This window comes from Hyla sarda, chromosome 3 (assembly GCF_029499605.1).
Source record: "Hyla sarda isolate aHylSar1 chromosome 3, aHylSar1.hap1, whole genome shotgun sequence".
NCBI lineage: Eukaryota > Metazoa > Chordata > Amphibia > Anura > Hylidae > Hyla > Hyla sarda.
In genome coordinates this window covers 28942102-28961909 of record NC_079191.1, presented here as the reverse complement: position 1 = coordinate 28961909, position 19808 = coordinate 28942102, and the positions used below count along the sequence as shown (strand labels likewise).

Below are 19808 nucleotides of genomic sequence, written 5' to 3'. Positions count from 1 at the left end.
ACACCGCTGCCAGCAGACACAGTGCAGCAATGTGTGCGGCGTACTCGCACATCGCGCCCGCTCTCCCTGCTCTGAGCTAGGCAGAGAGCTCCCGTGATGTGCGAGTATACTGCGACTCGCACATCGCAGTGGGTCTGCTGGTAGCGTTGTATTGCCACTACGAGCAGGCAAATGTAAAGCCAGCATAGAGCGGGCCTTCACCAGCGGATCTGCAGCGTAAAATACACTGGAAATCGGCGCGTGTGAACGTACCCTTAATCAGTTTCTGAGACTGATGTCTAGGGAATGATGTCTAGGGAATTCTACCTGTGAAGGTAGTGTGATGAGCTGCTTTGCAATATATATATATATATATATATATATATATATATATTCTCTGTCTCATATGCCTAGCGATATTTGTTGGGGAGAGTGGCGACTCATTTCTTTCTTTTTTTTTTTTCAAAGTAAAGTTTATTGAGTTTTATAAACATAAACATATATTTATACCGAAGAACAGCACGGTAAGTACAACCATACAAAGACCATAAAACATAGAACAGTCATCCACACCTATTCACAGTTAAGAAAAAGTGCAGTCAGGTACACAACCGTATTATCTACCGATTCGACCACTGGGTCATGGGGAGGGTATGCAGAAAAACCAGTAGATATAGCTTCTAAAGTACTTCAGTGGGACCCGGATAGGGGGTCACAGATAAGACTCGTGGAGACAGCAATCAGTGGGCTGGTATGAAACTAGGTATGAGGTGTGGCGTAGGAAGGCAGAGAAAGAAGGGAAAAGAAAAAGGAAAAACACTACTGCGAGAGTGAATAGGTAGAGTGACATAGAGAGGAGAAAGAGAAGAAAGGAAGAAAGAAAGAGAGGAGAGGCTTACCTCGTGAGAGGGACATCCACCAGCGACCTCCCGGAACCCCAGACCCCAACACGAAGAAGAGCACTACAGGAAGGGCAGTCTAGCCCCTCTCTACAGGCGGAGGTGTGGAGGTGCGTGAACTCCGGTGACTGTACAAACTGTAACCATGAACCCCAAACAGCATAAGATTTATCCAGCTGATGTTTCGAGTCGGCGGATAATTCCTCCATTCTGCAAATGTATGAAACTTCTTGAAGCCAGGACGAGAGAGAAGGGCGTGAATTCAATTTCCACAGCCTTGGGATTACCGTCCTAGCCGCTATGAGAAGGAAGTGGAGGATTCTGGAGAGATTTTTGGGGATTCTAGGGGGGTTGACAGAAAGGAGAATCAGGTCCGGTGTTTTGTTTATCTGTCTGGAGACAAGGCGCGAGGCAATGTCCAAGACATGTGACCAAAAACGGTCGAGAGCTGGACAGGTCAGCCAGTTGTGTAGCATGTGTTGCCAGTGCCCATGCCATTTCTCCAACAGATAGCCGGGCATGATGGGTAGAGCCGGGCCAGGAGGGCGGGGACCCTATACCACCTAATGAGTATTTTATCTCTTGGGCTTTACAGGACATGGACATGCTATGACACAGGCCCAGGGCTTTATTCCAATCTTCATCTGGAAGAGGGTGACCCAGTTCCTTTTCCCACGCACCTCGAAAGGGGAGAGGGCGATTTGAGAGCTCTGTGATCAAAAGAGAGTATATATTGCCTACCGCATGAGGAGGGGGGTGAGGTGGAAACACAGAGGCATTCAAAAGGGGTAAGAGGCAAGTGCAACATCCGTTTTATTTATGGGTGTTATAAAAATGTTGTAATTGTGAGTATTGAAAGAGGTGGGTCAGGGAAGGGGGGATCTCCCCCAAGAGATCCGGCATCTGTTTCAGGCCAGTTGGGGTCAGCACAGAGCGCATCGTGGTTCCTTCGGAGCGAGAAAATTAGAGAAAAGTAGTTGTGTGTTGTGCAGGAGGGAAAGACGCGTTACCGAAGAAGGGGTCAGTGGGTCAACTACAGAAAAAAGATTGGTGGCGACTCATTTCAGCCTAAGCGCTAATTTTGAAATACAAGATGCACAGTGTAATTTTTAAGAAAATTTACCAAAAATTCCAAAGCCAGTTCAGGACGACACGGATGTGCTGAGGAATTCCTCGTCTGGTTTATTATTGTTTTTTTTTTATGGCATTTAGAAGAAATACAAATATTTTGTTGAAGTTCTTCTTTAACCATGACGAATCTTATGTTCACAGCTTTCTATGAAATACGGCCCAGTCTTCAGTGTTCAGGTGGGCACGACAAAAGTAGTTGTCTTATGTGGTTATGAAGTGCTGAAGGACGCGCTCATCAACCATGCTGATGCCTTCGCTGACAGACCTCATGCACCTATGGTTGCAAAATTTTCAAAAAACTATGGTAACCAGTTTTTATTTACTTATTTAGTTATTAATATGCATACAAGATAGGATAGACTGTATAATAAAACAAATGTAAATACTATTAAAGGAAAATCTGTCATCAGTAGTGCGGTTGACTCTGAGGTCTTGTTCATCTTTTATCCTCCTTAGTCAGCTAGCTTGGTGCATGGGTGGTACTCCAGGAGCATCACAGAGACGTCAGTGTATCACCGGCCGCAGCAATGTCCCGCCTTGGCTGGTGATAGGCTGAGCGCACTGTCATGTAAGGAGCTCTGGCCGACTCCTTACATGACAGTGCGCTCAGCCTATCACCGGCCGAGGCGGGACATCACTACGGCCGGTGATACGCTGACGGCTCTGTGACGTCACCGTCCCAAGGAAGCAGCAAGAGCACCGCAGCCGAGAACCGTGAGACCAGTACCGGAGCAACGGGGGAATGTAGGAAGGTGAGTCAAAGTTTATTTTTGTTTATTTTTGTAGCCCGGGCACAGGAATATGGAAAATGCATGCATGCAACAAAAAAATGATCCCTTTTTTTGGAGATCATGGGTTTTGTATGTGTAGACCTGGCTGGTAGTAGCAGTAGAGGCAAGGGCGGTGGACTGGTGCGAGTTGTAGTATCCAGTGGACAGCAGACAGTGGCAGATTAGTGGAAGTAGTAGCATCAAATGTACAGCAGGAGGTGATGTACTGGTGGCTGCAGTAGTAGTATCCAGCAGACAGCAAGAGGTGGCATACTGATGTGAGTTTTAGTAGCCAGTGGACAGCAGGCAGTGGTGGACTGGTAGCAGTGTAGTGTCCAGCATACAGCAGGAGGTGGCAGACTGGTGGAAGTTGTTGGACAGCAGGGTGGTGGTAGTATGGTCTAATCAGTGACATGTGGCAAAGGAAGTTTAAATTCCACATTGATCCATGCCCGATTCATTTTGACAAACATGAGTTATTCACCATGGCTGAATTTTCTTTGGTATATGCGAATGTTGCAAAGCACTGTACCCCACTATGTTCAGAAGACCTATTCTACTCAGAGGACAAGATGCCTTCATGCTCATAATTGATGGGACCCTCAGCAGTTGGAACCCACTCATGACCTAGTCATCCCCATATGTTCTGAATGGTTTAACGTTTGTATTTTATTCAGGTCTAATTTTTGCCAATGGAGAGAACTGGAAAGTGATGAGAAGATTTACCCTCTCCACACTACGAGATTATGGAATGGGGAGAAGAACCATAGAAAATAGGATCATTGAGGAGGCCGAGTGTTTAGTGCAGAAATTTAGATCTTATGAAGGTGAGGTGTTCATTTTTATATTTGTGTGTGATATGTTTTACTACAACCCCTACAGTTTCAGGAGGACAGCTAGTTTTAACCTTATATTTTCATTTATTAATTTGTATACACACACGATAGTTTTCGATTCTCAAATATTTTTTTTGTTGTTTTTTTTTTTTTTTTTTCTTCAGGAAAGCCCTTTGATAATTTGACCATTATCAATGCAGCCGTAGCCAATATCATTGTGGCCATACTGCTCAGTCGTAGATTTGACTATGAGGATCCGACCATACAGAGGCTGATGGGTTTAATCAATGAAAATATTCGACTCTTCGGGAACCCCTGGGTCAGAGTAAGTCCGGCCTGCATTATTTTATTTGTTATATTTTATTTATATATTTTGTGTTTTATTTTTTCTACAATTTTGTTTTTGCAATACCGCTCTGCAGATGTTTTTTTATTTTTTATTTTGACCTAACCTGTGTAAATAAACTTTTTGTTATTCTTAGTGATGGGGATGCACTGAAATTTCAGTAACCCAAATTCTCGTCCGAAAATGGGGCTATTGGCATTATGTCGAAAGGGAAAATATGTGCCAAAAATGGAAGTGGGCATGGCTTACAGTGGGGCGTGGCTTGTTCACAGACTTTGCCCAGGTAGACAGTGTGCGATCCTGGTTGGGATATAATAAACCCCAAAAGGAATGTGGGACCGCATCAAGTCCGGTGCATCCACATCACTTTTCCCTCACAGTCGGCAATGTGCTCAATCGCTGAGCCGTCAGCATACCTTCTCCCTGCCTCTTTCTGAAAAGTAAGAGCAATTGATACAGGCGGTGAATATGAATATTTTATACTCACAAAATTCATTGGGAAAACTCTTCTTTGCAGAATTCAGAAAATCTTTTTCAGACTATAGGATTGAGTTTACATGTTGTATGTAATAAAATATTTTTTATTGCACCTGTTGTTACACTTTATGTTAGTATTGATGACTTTTATATATTTGGTTTTAGCTTTATAACAGTTTTTCCACATTGATGGACTTCCTTCCCGGACCTCACAGAAAAATATTTCAAAACGTCCGAGAGTTTCAGAAATTCATAAGGGAGACATTTACCAAACAGAAAAAAGAACTGGATGTAAATGACCAGAGGAACCTTGTTGACTCCTTCCTAGCCAAACAACAAGAGGTATAATCCAGACAAAACATAGGTTCTAGACATATACAAATATATATGTACATGATCAGGATTAGGTGCTGAGTAACATATGACATTTTTGTGGGATATAACAGGTACTCTTTAAGAGCAAGAGAACCTTTAAAATATATTTTCTCTAGATTTACACTTACACATGCATCTTAAAGGGGTACTCCACTGCTAAACATCTTATCCTCTATCGAGAGGATGGGGGATAAGATGTCTGATTGCGTGGGTCCCACTTCTGGGTCCCCCGCTGCTGGGGCGCTCACAATCTTCAGCAGCACCAGCGTTCTAAATAAACACCAAGTTCCTGCAGCAGTGGTCATGATGTCATGGACATGCCCCCTCCTGACGTTACATCACAACCCCTCCATAGACATGAATGGAGGGGGTGTGACGTGACATCAGGAGGGGCTTGGCCGTGACATCACGACCACTGCTGCAGGAAACAGGTGTTAAGTCGTAAATTTTTGAGAAAATTTACAGAAAATTCGCAAAAATACACCAGACCAGACTTAGCTTAGCATTGTGGTGTGTGTGTGTGTAGAGTAAAATTTCTAAAAATGCTTACCTGCACAAAATGTATGAAATCTCCTTTGACCATTTAATAAATCTGGTGCACGTACACATTACCAGCACACAAAAATAGGTGTACAAAAATGCTTAACCCACCCAACACCTACAATGATAAATTGCCACCTGGAACCTAGACTCTTACTGGGAATCTTTCTAAGGATTGCCAGATGGTTGATGAGGCGCATTCATGTTGATCCTTGGAAATCTTTAGATCCCACCTCTAAGTGTACTACATCTCATGACATCTTATCCCCTTTCCAAAGGATAGGAGATAAGATGTCTGATCGCGGGGGTCCTGCCGCTTGGGACTCCCGCGATCTTGGCTGCGGCAACCAAAACATCCGATGGACAGAGCGAACTTCGCTCCATGCCGGATGACTGGTGATGCGGGGTGGAGCCTCGTGACTCCACGGCCCGCTTGAGATGTCATGGCCACACCCCCTCAATGTAAGTCTATGGGAGGGGGCGTGACAGCCATCATGCCCCCTCCCATAGACTTGCATTGAGGGTGCATGGCCGTGATGTTACGAGTCTCTGGAATTCCCCCCACGCTCTAAACAAATACTGGGGGCAGCAGGGAGATCACGGGGGTCCCACCACTGGGATAGGGGATAAGATATCTAGGGGCGGAGTACCCCTTTAATAACTAAAGCCATAATGGCTTAATTCAAACATCCTGAGGAGGGTCCTGTTCTTTCCAGTTTCAAAGACCATGTACTCTCTCTGAACAGAAGGATAAAGATTAGGGGCCTCTCCCAAGGTTGATATGGCCATCTCAAAACTATCTAGGCAAACTGCACTTTCCTTTGTTCCAGAATGTGATGGAAATTCATTGCGACCTCTGCTCAAGCCTGTGTCTCAATCTCATCTTCGGAGCTAGCATCCTTCCTTAGGACAAACCACCGAATGCATATAGAGGGGTTTTTGATTGGTTTTACCCTGTTTTTGTGCCATTGATTTGGATTTTTTGCAGGATTTATCTCAGTTGCTGTTCAGAGACTTTTTATTGTGACCTTTGCTTTAGATGCCTTTTCTGGAATTGTGGAGCTTTGCCATAATCTGGTTAACTTTTTACTGTGGTCATGAATTTATCATGTGACTTTTTGCACAATTTGTTGCTGTCACGATGCCGGCTGGCAGGAGGTGGATCCTCTGTGCCAGAGAGGGATTGGCGTGGACCGTGCTAGTGGACCGGTTCTAAGTCACTACTGGTATTCACCAGAGCCCGCCGCAAAGCGGGATGGTCTTGCTGCGGCGGTAGTGACCAGGTCGTATCCACTAGCAACGGCTCAACCTCTCTGACTGCTGAAGATAGGCGCGGTACAAGGGAGTAGACAAAGGCAAGGTCGGACGTAGCAGAAGGTCGGGGCAGGCAGCAAGGATCGTAGTCAGGGGCAACGGCAGGAGGTCTGGAACACAGGCTAGGAACAAACAAGGGAACGCTTTCACTAGGCACAAGGGCAACAAGATCCGGCCAGGGAGTGCAGGGGAAGTGAGGTATATATATGGAGTGCACAGGTGAACACACTAATTAGAACCACTGCGCCAATCAGCGGCGCAGTGGCCCTTTAAATCGCAGAGACCCGGCGCGCGCGCGCCCTAGGGAGCGGGGCCGCGCGCGCCGGGACAGGACCGATGGAGAGCGAGTCAGGTACGGGAGCCGGGGTGCGCATCGCGAGCGGGCGCCACCCGCATCGCGAATCGCATCCCGGCTGGAGGCGGTACCGCAGCGCACCCGGTCAGTGGATCTGACCGGAGCGCTGCAGCAACGAGGATGAGGCGAGCGCTCCGGGGAGGAACGGGGACCCGGAGCGCTCGGCGTAACAGTACCCCCCCCCTTGGGTCTCCCCCTCTTCTTGGGTCCAAAGAACCTGAGGATCAAAAACTCAATTCTTTCGTGATGAGGTCCGATGCACATTAGGAGAAATTCCGTGCGGTAACGCACGGCACAGTCCAATCTTTCATTGTTAACACAATTGATGTAGAGGGGTCTGGCGAGACTGGTCACAGGGATGTTGAACCTGTTGATAAGAGAGGCCAAAAAAAATTTTCCTGCAGATCCGGAATCCAAGAAGGCCATAGTAGAGAAGGAGAAGGTAGAGGCAGATATCCGCACAGGCACAGTAAGGCGTGGAGAAGCAGAGTTGACATCAAGAACTGTGTCACCTTTGTGCGGAGTCAGCGTACGTCTTTCCAGGCGGGGAGGACGGATAGGACAATCCTTCAGGAAGTGTTCGGTACCGGCATAGTACAGGCAAAGATTCTCCATGCGGCGTCGTGTCCTCTCTTGAGGTGTCAAGCGAGACCGGTCAACTTGCATAGCCTCCACGGCGGGAGGCACAGGAACGGTTTGCAGAGGACCAGAGGAGAGAGGAGCCGGGGAGAAAAAACGCCTCATGCGAACAAAGTCCATATCCAGGCGGAGCTCCAGACGCCATCCGGAAAAACGCATGTCAATGCGAGTGGCAAGATGAATGAGTTCATGTAGGTTAGCAGGAGTTTCTCGTGCGGCCAGAACATCTTAAATGTTGCTGGATAGGCCTTTTTTAAAGGTCGCGCAGAGAGCCTCACTATTCCAGGACAACTCGGAAGCAAGAGCACGGAACTGAATGGCGTACTCGCCAACGGAAGAAACACCCTGGGCCAGGTTCAGCAGGGCAGTCTCGGCAGAAGAAGCACGGGCAGGCTCCTCGAAGACACCACGGACCTCAGCGAAGAAGGACTGGACTGTGGCTGTGGCAGGATCATTGCGGTCCCAGAGCGGTGTGGCCCCAGACAAGGCCTTTCCAGAAAGGAGACCACGGCAGAGTCTAGAGTCCTCATCAAATTTGTCCGGCAGGGACAAGCAGGGGTTAGGAGCGGCCGGTTGCTGCGGAGGAGTTGCAGGAGTCGGCGGAGGAGATGGTTGTTGCAGCTGCTGTGTCTGTGACTGAAGTTGCTGTATCTGCGGCAGCAGCTGCTGTATCTGTGACTGAAGTTGCAGTGTCACGGTGGTCAAGTATGCCAGCTGGTGATTTTGTTGGGTGATCTTTAGGGCTTGCTGGGCGATCACCGTGGAAATGTCGGCAAAACTTGACAGCGGCACCTCAGCGGAATCCATGGCCGGATCTACTGTCACGATGCCGGCTGGCAGGAGGTGGATCCTCTGTGCCAGAGAGGGATTGGCGTGGACCGTGCTAGTGGACCGGTTCTAAGTCACTACTGGTATTCACCAGAGCCCGCCGCAAAGCGGGATGGTCTTGCTGCGGCGGTAGTGACCAGGTCGTATCCACTAGCAACGGCTCAACCTCTCTGACTGCTGAAGATAGGCGCGGTACAAGGGAGTAGACAAAGGCAAGGTCGGACGTAGCAGAAGGTCGGGGCAGGCAGCAAGGATCGTAGTCAGGGGCAACGGCAGGAGGTCTGGAACACAGGCTAGGAACAAACAAGGGAACGCTTTCACTAGGCACAAGGGCAACAAGATCCGGCCAGGGAGTGCAGGGGAAGTGAGGTATATATATGGAGTGCACAGGTGAACACACTAATTAGAACCACTGCGCCAATCAGCGGCGCAGTGGCCCTTTAAATCGCAGAGACCCGGCGCGCGCGCGCCCTAGGGAGCGGGGCCGCGCGCGCCGGGACAGGACCGATGGAGAGCGAGTCGGGTACGGGAGCCGGGGTGCGCATCGCGAGCGGGCGCCACCCGCATCGCGAATCGCATCCCGGCTGGAGGCGGTACCGCAGCGCACCCGGTCAGTGGATCTGACCGGGGCGCTGCAGCAACGAGGATGAGGCGAGCGCTCCGGGGAGGAACGGGGACCCGGAGCGCTCGGCGTAACAGTTGCACATCCTTTAGGGTCTATACACAAGGGGAACGCCGAAAATGTGTACCAAACAGTGCACACAAAAACATGAAATCATTATAAATCCATATACTTTATTAAATACAAAAAGTTAAAAATATACATAGAAAGGTGCAGAATACATAAAAAGGGCACTGAATCACCATGGAAGGGTAGGTATAAGTCATAAAGCAGAAAAATAACATAAATAAATGGCAATACGGGTTATGAATGCAAGGAAACCTCGGTATAAGACTATGACAAACATAAGTCAATTGGAAAAAAAAACAGGGCCCAATGCCTAATCAAGAATGCCAGACCATACCTACCATACACAAGGCAGAATTCCGCAAGCAAAATTCTGCCTCAAATTAAAGCATGTAGACTTCTATGGGATTCCGCAACCAGAAATTCAGAAGTGTGAGTGCGGAGTCCCATAGAAGTCTATGGGCTTTAATTTGAGGCAGAATTCTGCAAGCGAAAATTCTGCCATGTGAACAGACACTATTCTACACCAGCTCAGAACTGGCTAACAAAACTGGCCATTTACCTACACCACCCTTAATAAATTACCCCATATTCCCCCAATAATTTTATTATCTCTATAGCTCACAATTCTGGCTTCAGAATGTCTATGTGATGTGGTGGATCTGGCTCTCAGGATTCAGGGGCTAGCCATAGTCTCATATCTGGACGAGTGGCTGAAGGAGTTGAGACGGTACAAAACCATCTAGAGTTACACTTTCTTTTCTTCAATACCTGGGATGGTTATGAATTGGCAGGAATCACATATACATCCTACAACATCAAAATTGTTTCTGAGATTCTAAATAGATTCCCAATGGATGTGCATATCCCACAAGAGAGACAAGAGAAGGTGATGGCAGTTGCCAGATTTTTGCAGATACCTCAGCATACCTCAATAAGAATCCTATCGAGGGTTCTGGGCCTCATGTCTACAGCCATGAAGGTGGTTTCTTGGCCCTCTAGCACCTTTGTCTTCTTCAAGAGTAAGTTCTGGACAATCTTTGAAATGTTCAATATAGGGATATGTCAGCACTTCCGTGGAATCTGCGGTGGTGCACGAGGTAGGGTAAAGCCACAGGTAGAAGAAAGATGATACCCAGCACTCACCAGTAATGCCCAGTGAAGATTTATTATGCCATAGTGTAGCACAAGGACATGTTCCGACGTGGGAGCCATCCTCAGCTGTCTGCCTATGGCAGTACAAGGATGCCGAAGCGCGTCCTTGTACTACACTATGGCGTAATAAATCTTCACTGTGCATTACTGGTGAGTGCTGGGTATCATCTTTCTTCCAGTCTTTGAAATGCGACACTCCTAGAGATGGTTGAGTCACGTAAAGGTGCAGGTCAATAGTCCACCCTTGCTGGCCCTCGTTGACCACAGATGCTTCCCTTCTTGGCTGGGGAGCCCATCTGGCATAAATACCTGTTCTGGGGAGATGGAGCACTCAAGAAATGCCAATCTTTTCCAATATGAGAGAGCTTATTTCATTACACTGTAGGGTGATTTGGTACTATATTCTGTACCCATCACCAAGAGACATGCCATCGGGATAAGGTCAGAAGAGATAACTGCAGTCCACTTCATAAACAAGCAGGAATGTACAAGATCCCACCCTCTTCTACAGGAAGTGGGATTGATCCTGAAATGGGCAAAAAGAACCTCACCTGTCTATCGCAGTCCATATTTTTGAATCCCTAAACATAGCTGAATCCAGACATACATTTTTTTTCCCATAGCCCTTTTCAGCTTTAAAATGTAAAGTGCCTAGGGGATGTTCCTTAGTGTGGCAGGAGCCCAGGGCTAGCCAGCCCATCTCCTCTTGGTAACAGCCTCTGTGTACACTGTCAATCAATGGGAGGTAGGCACATGCAAGTAGCTTGCCATCATATCACCCATATACACAGAGAACCAAGTCAGAAGAGTCAGAAGCAGACAGTGCTATACATTGAGTAGTGGCCGAGCTTGGTTACTGCAGTGCAGCTTTCATTCACTTTTTTAGGACCTAGGTGCTGTAACTCTTTGCAACCACTATACCATGTATAGAACTGTCTATAAATGGATTAAATGGCAAACAGCTTTGGCTGATTGGTGGTGCCGGATATTGTACTCCTACCGATCAGATATTAAAGGGGTACAACACTGGCCAGCATTCGGAACATTTAGTTCCGAATGCTGTGTGCGCGCTGCCCACTCGTGATGTCACGCCACGCATCCTCAAAGCAAGTCTATGGGATGGGATGTGGCGGCAGTCACGCCCCCTCCCATAGACTTGCAATGAGGGGGTTCGGCATGACGTCATGAGGGACGTGGCCGACCCCCGCCACGCGCACACAGCGTGGCCAGTGGAGTACCCCTTTAATGACCTTTCCAGAGAAAAGGCCTTCAATAAAAAGTGTCAGGAAAAACCCTTTAAAATGCCCTTATTCAAGTAGGCCATAATACCTAAAAATCAAACAGGTATAAGACACTATTCAGTATTTTTGATTTTCTTTTTGCTTTTTGTGCAGGGAAATTCCGAATCCACTGAATATTACCACAATGATAACTTAACTGCACTGGTAGGAGACCTGTTCGCTGCTGGAATGGAGACCACAGCAACCACCCTGAGATGGGGGCTTCTGCTCATGATGAAATATCCAGAGATTCAACGTAAGGATTAGACTAAGTTTTCACCAGTTTATTTTATTTTTTTTTCACCTGAAAAAATGCCAGAAAAACTGCCACATTTTTGCGTTTTTTTTCTGATGTTTTTCAGGCATTTCACCTGTGTGTGTAAAATAGCAGTTTTTTAACCCTCTGGCAGTTTTCAATGGCGTCTTTTCATAGGCATCTTTTGAGAATTTTGTCAGTTAGGGCGGATACGCAATAGACAGGGGCAGGGGTTGTGGGCGAATGCAGGACTTCACCTTCTCCCTGCCCATACGTGACATTAGCGAAGGAAAAAAATTACTAGGGACCCGTAAATGCATTTTTTTAAATAGAAATACTAGTTAACATGGTGATTAAACATTAAGAACATAAATCAAACACATCATTCATTCATTTTGTAATATAACAGTTCAAATCATACATAATCTCACCCCTCTTCCGTTATTGCTACCGACCGTGGCTTTTTGATGTCCCTGCCCATTGCCAAAAAAGTCTTCTCATCGTCAACATTAAATAAAATGTTGTTTTCTACATATTGAATTTGTTCCCTAACTATTACTACATGACTCAGGCACCACTTTTGTATCTTTTGTTTTCAAGGTACTCAAAGAAATTCTCAAAAGTGTCATAGCAAAGGGTCTGAACAATTATGCCCATGAAAAATTAAAGGGGAACTCCTATGCACAGTATAGGGAATAAGCAGCTGATCGTGGGGGATCCGATTGACCCCCACCCCAATAACCAGGACAAGAAACGGCTCTTAGTGAGGAGCGTGTTCTGCAGATGGCACATGCTCCATTCATTCCTATGGAAGGGCCAAAAGAATGGAGTGTATGTCATTTACCGTTAGATGACATGCACTCCTCACTGAGAGCACTGGGGTCCCGATGATCGCGGGGGGTCCGTCCGCTGAGGTGGATAGGGGGGAAGTTTATTTTTGCCAGAGTACTCCTTTAAAATGTTTAATACATTTATCTTTCTCTTCTGAAACATATGCTTGGGCTGGTGTTTTGTTTGTTGGTCTTAGCTAAAGTTGAGTGAACTTTTGAAAAGTTCAGTTCGCCGGAGTCGCCAAGATTTTTGGAAATCCTGAGTTTGGTTTGGCTCAGTTTGACTCGAACGAGCACTTAAATAAACCCGTAAACACGTTAATAACACTGCCCAAAACCTCTAAACCCCTGTCTAACACTGTTAGGAGTGTATTCAAGTAATTCTAATGAGTACTGGAGGTGTTTGTTGAACAAATGCCCCAGAACCGTATAACACTACAAGCTACATACGTGTAACTTTAACATGCTTTTTGGGTGGCAGAGAAGAATGCACAATAAGAACTAAAGGTGTTTGCACAACAATATTAAATGCACCAGAACTGTATAACACTACAGGCTAGATACATGTAAATTAAACACGTTAAACATTAAATGCGCCAGAACCATATAATGCTACAGGATACATACGTGTAACTTCAACACGCTTTTTGGTGGGCGAGGAGACAGCACAATGAGTAATGAAGGTGTTTTTGCGAAGCAATATTAAATACACCAGAACTGCAGTAACACTACAGGCTAGATATTTGTAACTTCAACACACTTTTTGGGTGGCAAAGATGATAGCACAATCAGTACTGAAGGTGTTTGCAGAAATCTATTATATATATATATATACAATACTGTGTTTACCGGCCCTATAGGTATATAGGCGCCATTTGAATACGCTTTGTGGGTGAGTGGCACAGATCAATGCACCTTACTGGAGCTGGTTTAGAAACACTATTTAATTCAGGTATATGCAGGTATGAGCCTTGAAAAAGGCTTTGAATTTGTGGTAGCAACAGAAGAGCCCTTCAGAGGCTGGTATTATGATGTCTCCTTACATTCTGTTTTGGTTTATAGGAGCCCCTATATGATTCTTGTATGAGGATTGAATCCTGGTCACACACACACGGTCGCTCTTTCTAATATTTATCTCTATCTTTCTAACCACTAACTGTCCCTATGTCTGGCTCTCTCCCTCTCCCTCTCTCTCCTCTCTGAAGAAGTTCCCAGTGCTCTGAACGCTGTGGGTGATCACGTGTCACTGCCATTTTATCTGTGTCCCTGGCTGTCTCCTATTGGCCTTTGTGCTTAATTGACACAGTAAGCAGCAAATCACATGATAGACTTAAGAGATCATGTGATCCGCAGATGTCCCAAGGTCACCCCACCACCCCCTGCCCGCCCAGCTGCACAAAAAAACATGCATTCAGTTTTTGCACGCTATTTACCGGCTTGCGCGAGCCGAACCGGTGAAAGATTGCGTGTTCACCGAGTAGGTCAAAACCAGGTTCGCCGGATTCGGCTCGCTCATTTTTAGTCTTAGCTGACTAAGCTGACGTAAATATTAGGTAACACTTTACCTCTTCTTTCGCAGGAAAAGTGCATAATGAAATTGAGAGAGTGATCGGATCGGCCCAACCTCAAATGAAACATAGGAAACAAATGCCGTATACTGACGCCGTCGTACATGAAATTCAACGCTTTGGGGACATTGCACCGACTAATGTTCCACATGCAACTTCTGAAGACGTCACATTCAGAGGATATTTTATTCCAAAGGTAAAAAGTAAATAAAAATAGAATGGTTAGCATTACAGCAGGGATGAGGCTAAATGGTAAGGCTAGTGGGTTATGTGCCCCGAAAACTAATAGTCAATAGAGGCATCAATAAGTCCATTTTGCTTGGCTGTGGCATCTGTATACAGGACTACACCACACAAGACAGATCCTCTGTACTACACCACACAGGACAGATCCTCTGTACTACACCACACAGGACAGATCCTCTATACTACACCACACAGGACAGATCCTCTATACTGCACCACATAGGAGAGATACTCTATACTACACCACACAGGAGAGATCATCTATACTACACTACACCACACAGGAGAGATCCTCTATACTACACCACACAGGAGAGATCCTCTATACTACACCACACAGGAGAGATCCTCTATACTACACCACACAGGACACATCCTCTATACTACACCACACAGGAGAGATCCTCTATACTACACCACACAGGACAGATCCTCTATACTACACCACACAGGACACATCCTCTATACTACACCACACAGGAGAGATCCTCTATACTACACCACACAGGAGAGATCCTCTATACTACACCACACAGGACAGATCCTCTATACTACACCACACAGGACAGATCCTCTATACTACACCACACAGGACAGATCCTCTATACTACACCACACAGGAGAGATCCTCTATACTACACCACACAGGAGAGATCCTCTATACTACACCACACAGGAGAGATCCTCTACACTACACCACACAGGAGAGATCCTCTATACTACAACACACAGGAGAGATCCTCTACACTACACCACACAGGACAGATCCTCTATACTACACCACACAGGACAGATCCTCTATACTACACCACACAGGACAGATTCTCTATACTACACTACACAGGAGAGATCCTCTATACTGCACCACACAGGACAGATTCTCTATACTACACCACACAGGAGAGATCCTCTATACTAAACTACACAGGAGAGATCCTCTATACTACACCACACAGGAGAGATCCTCTATACTACACCACACAGGAGAGATCCTCTATACTACATCACACAGGACAGATGCTCTATACTACACCACACAGGACAGATCCTCTATACTACACCACACAGGAAAGATCCTCTATACTATACCACACAGAAGAAATCCTCTATACTACACCACACAGGAGAGATCCTCTATACTACACCACACAGGAGAGATCCTCTATACTACACCACACAGGACAGATCCTCTATACTACACCACACAGGACAGATCCTCTATACTACACCACTCAGGAGAGATCCTCTATACTACACCACACAGGAGAGATCCTCTATACTACACCACACAGGACAGATCCTCTATACTACACCACACAGGACAGATCCTCTATACTACACTACACAGGAGAGATCCTCTATACCAAACCACACAGGACAGATCCTCTATACTACACCACACAGTAGAGATCCTCTATACTACACCACACAGGACAGATCCTCTATACTACACCACTCAGGAGAGATCCTCTATACTACACCACACAGGAGAGATCCTCTACACTACACCACACAGGAGAGATCCTCTATACTACAACACATAGGAGAGATCCTCTACACTACACCACACAGGACAGATCCTCTATACTACACCACACAGGACAGATTCTCTATACTACACTACACAGGAGAGATCCTCTATACTGCACCACACAGGACAGATCCTCTATACTACACCACACAGGAGAGATCCTCTATACTACACCACACAGGAGAGATCCTCTATACTACACCACACAGGAGATATCCTCTATACTACACCACACAGGAGAGATCCTCTATGTTACACCACACAGGACAGATTCTCTATACTACACCACACAGGACAGATCTTCTATACTACACCACACAGGACAGATCCTCTATACTATACCACACAGAAGAAATCCTCTATACTACACCACAAAGGAGAGATCCTCTATACTTCACCACACAGGACAGATCCTCTATACTACACCACACAGGACAGATCCTCTATACTACACCACTCAGGAGAGATCCTCTATACTACACCACACAGGAGAGATCCTCTATACTACACCACACAGGACAGATCCTCTATACTACACCACACAGGACAGATCCTCTATACTACACCACACAGGAGAGATCCTCTATACCACATCACACAGGACAGATCCTCTATACTACACCACTCAGGAGAGATCCTCTTTACTACACCACACAGGACAGATCCTCTATACTACACCACACAGGACAGATCCTCTATACTACACCACTAAGGAGAGATCCTCTATACTACACCACACAGGAGAGATCTTCTATACTACACCACACAGGACAGATCCTCTATACTACACCACACAGGAGAGATCCTCTATACTGCACCACACAGGACAGATCCTCTATACTACACTACACAGGACAGATCCTCTATACTACACCACACGGGACAGATCCTCTATATTACACCACACAGGAGAGATCCTCTATACTACACCACACAGGACAGATCCTCTATACTACACCACACAGGAGAGATCCTCTATACTACACCACACAGGAGAGATCCTCTATACTACACCACACAGGACAGATCCTCTATACTACACAACACAGGACAGATCCTCTTTACTACACCACACAGGAGAGATTCTCTATACTATGCATCTTTTTTTACCTGTTTCTTCTCAATATTCTATTATATATTTCGGTGACGTGTACATATAGTATCCATTTTTTCCCTACAGGGAACTCTAGTTTTCCCATTGCTGCACTCCGCACTGAGAGAGAGAACTTACTTTGAGAAACCGGATGAGTTTTATCCCGAACATTTTCTTGATGCTGAAGGGAATTTCAAAAAGAATGAGGCCTTCATCCCCTTCTCAATAGGTAATAATTATTATCTTACTCTCAAAAAAGAGATGTGACAACTTGGGGGGGGGGGTCACTTGTTCACCTAGATCACCGTCTCCAGCTAGAAGACTGCTCGCACACCAGTAATTTCAGTCCCGCACAGTAATGTATGTTTTATATAGGCCTCAGTCTGCTTTATTCTTCAACAACACAGGCAAATATAGGACATTATACATAACAAATCCCGCTCGGCTGAGCTCTAACTAGAATATACAGAATATACTTTAACAACCTCCCCAGCTGTCTGAATGAGCCTAGCACTCAATACTGTACACACTCAAGTATGTCACATGATAGGACATCCAACTCCGAGGTTGTCTTCTTGACCCTTGCTCTAGAAGATGCAGGTGGAGAAGAGGAGATGGAGCTCACACTGCCACGTGTTGCTTGCACCTGACTAGCAGGGAGTGGGCAACACTGAGTGACGGGGCCAGCATAGTAGTACATGGCATGGTTCTTTTTTATCCACCCAGTGCCCTGTCCCCTTTCTTAGATAAGCTGTTGCGCTGCTTATGCCTTTCTTTTCACAGTAGGTGGTGCCCCCCTGAGGTCACTAATCCAAGTGGTGCCATGGCATAAGGGCCCCTGCAATCATCACCTCATTACATTTGCTTGGCTAGGAGGTTATTAACTGAACAACAAGGCATATAGGAGGAGATTTATCAAAACTTGTGCAGAGGAAAAGTTGACCAGTTGCCCATAGCAACCAGATTGCTTCGTTCATTTTTAAAAGAGCCTCTCAAAAATGAAAAAAATAAATCTGATTGGTTGCTATGGACAACTGGTCATCTTTTCCTCTACACAGGTTTTAATAAATCTCCCTCATGATGTATGTATCATAATCATAATGTATGTACACTTCTTAGTGAACAAGAGCAAGGACTCCTGTCATCTGATAAAAGTCCCTGCTGCTGTACAGATTCCCCCTAGGTAGATCACAAAACACCAACAAATCTGAATGTTTTGTAAAATTTGGAACAAGTTCAATTTGTTAATAAAATAAACTTTGTTCTTCTCCACTTGCAACCATTGCAATAATGAGCATCAATCACAAGAGATCAAAGTCTCAAAACCTGCATACAAAATATCTCAGATGATCAGTCATCTTATACTAATGATTTCTGTTCTTCTTCGTAGGTAAACGTAGCTGTGCTGGGGAAACCTTGGCTAAAATGGAGCTATTCCTGTTCTTCACAGCACTATTACAAAATTTTACTTTGAAACCTGTACCCGGAGCCAAACTGGACCTTACTCCATTACTGGGGTCTACAAAATCCCCCAAACCCTTTGAGATATTTGCCATATCTCGCAGATAGACGATGTATTCAGCAAATACTGTCACGGGACATGTTATATGTCATTGTATTTGTGAATCTCCTCATACCTCAACAACTTCTCAGCGTTTCCTACACACACCATCACCTCTTCACCCTTCCTCTGTTGGAGACCCTCAAAGATCTATTCGGGGCCCTTACTCTTCTGCCTCTATACTTTTTTCTTGGGACAGATCATAGAATCCAATTCAAGTACCATTTCTATGCTGATGAGACATATAACTACCTCTTCAGTCAGTATGTCACCTCTCTAGGATCTCAGAGTGTCTATCAACTATATCTTCCTTCTTCTCCCACTTTCTAAAGCTCCACATAAAATTCATTATCTTTCCCTTATCTTTATCAAATTCCGCTATCCAACCTATCAATTACACTCAATGGGATCTCCAGACACCGTCCCTCATATAATGTCCAATCCCCACCTCTGTGTTTTCCCATCATCCGCACCTCACAACTGTTTCCAGTATTTCTCCCGAGCTTCCCCCATACTCAGGGACTACCTGGACACATCTGGCCCTCACCCACCTTAAAGGGGTACTCTGGTGGAAAACTTTTTTTTTTTTTTTTAATGAACTGGTGCCAGAAAGTTAAACAGATTTGTATATTACTTCTATTTAAAAATCTTAACCCTTCCAGTACTTATTAGCAGCTGTATCCTACAAATGATATTCTTTTCTTTTTGAATATTTTTTTTTGTCTTGTCCACAGTGCTCTCTGCTGACACCTGTCCATGTCAGGAACTGTCCAGAGCAGCATAGGTTTGCTATGGGGATTTTCTCCTGCTCTGGACAGTTCCTGATACGGCCATCAGGTGTCAGCAGAGAGCACTGTGGACAAGACAAAAATAAAAGAATTTGAATTCGAAATTCAAAAAGAAAAGAATTTCCTCTGTAGCAATCAGCTGCCAATGAGTACCGGAAGGACAAATATTTTTTAATAGAAGTAATTTAGAAATCAGTTTTTTCCCCCCACCGGAGTACTACTTTAAAGACCTATGAAAGCAAACCTATCTATTTAGAAAAGTCTACAAACCACAGTAATCCTGCTGCCACGTCACACCCCCTCCTATAGTCGTGACGCCAGTC

At 45.5% G+C, this 19808-nt stretch overlaps 1 protein-coding gene across 1 annotated transcript in view; it reads left to right on the top strand.

Moving 5' to 3' along the window:
* Window positions 1-19249, top strand: part of LOC130360959 (uncharacterized) — a 68120-nt gene extending 48871 nt beyond the window's left edge. The window contains exons 12-19 of the mRNA XM_056563515.1: window positions 2151-2313; window positions 3457-3606; window positions 3780-3940; window positions 4604-4780; window positions 11727-11868; window positions 14278-14462; window positions 17224-17365; window positions 18527-19249. Of these exons, the coding sequence (XP_056419490.1) occupies window positions 2151-2313; window positions 3457-3606; window positions 3780-3940; window positions 4604-4780; window positions 11727-11868; window positions 14278-14462; window positions 17224-17365; window positions 18527-18705 (1299 nt within the window). The 3' untranslated portion in view covers window positions 18706-19249. The remainder of the gene's footprint in view (window positions 1-2150; window positions 2314-3456; window positions 3607-3779; window positions 3941-4603; window positions 4781-11726; window positions 11869-14277; window positions 14463-17223; window positions 17366-18526) is intronic.
* Window positions 19250-19808: the final 559 nt, after the last annotated feature.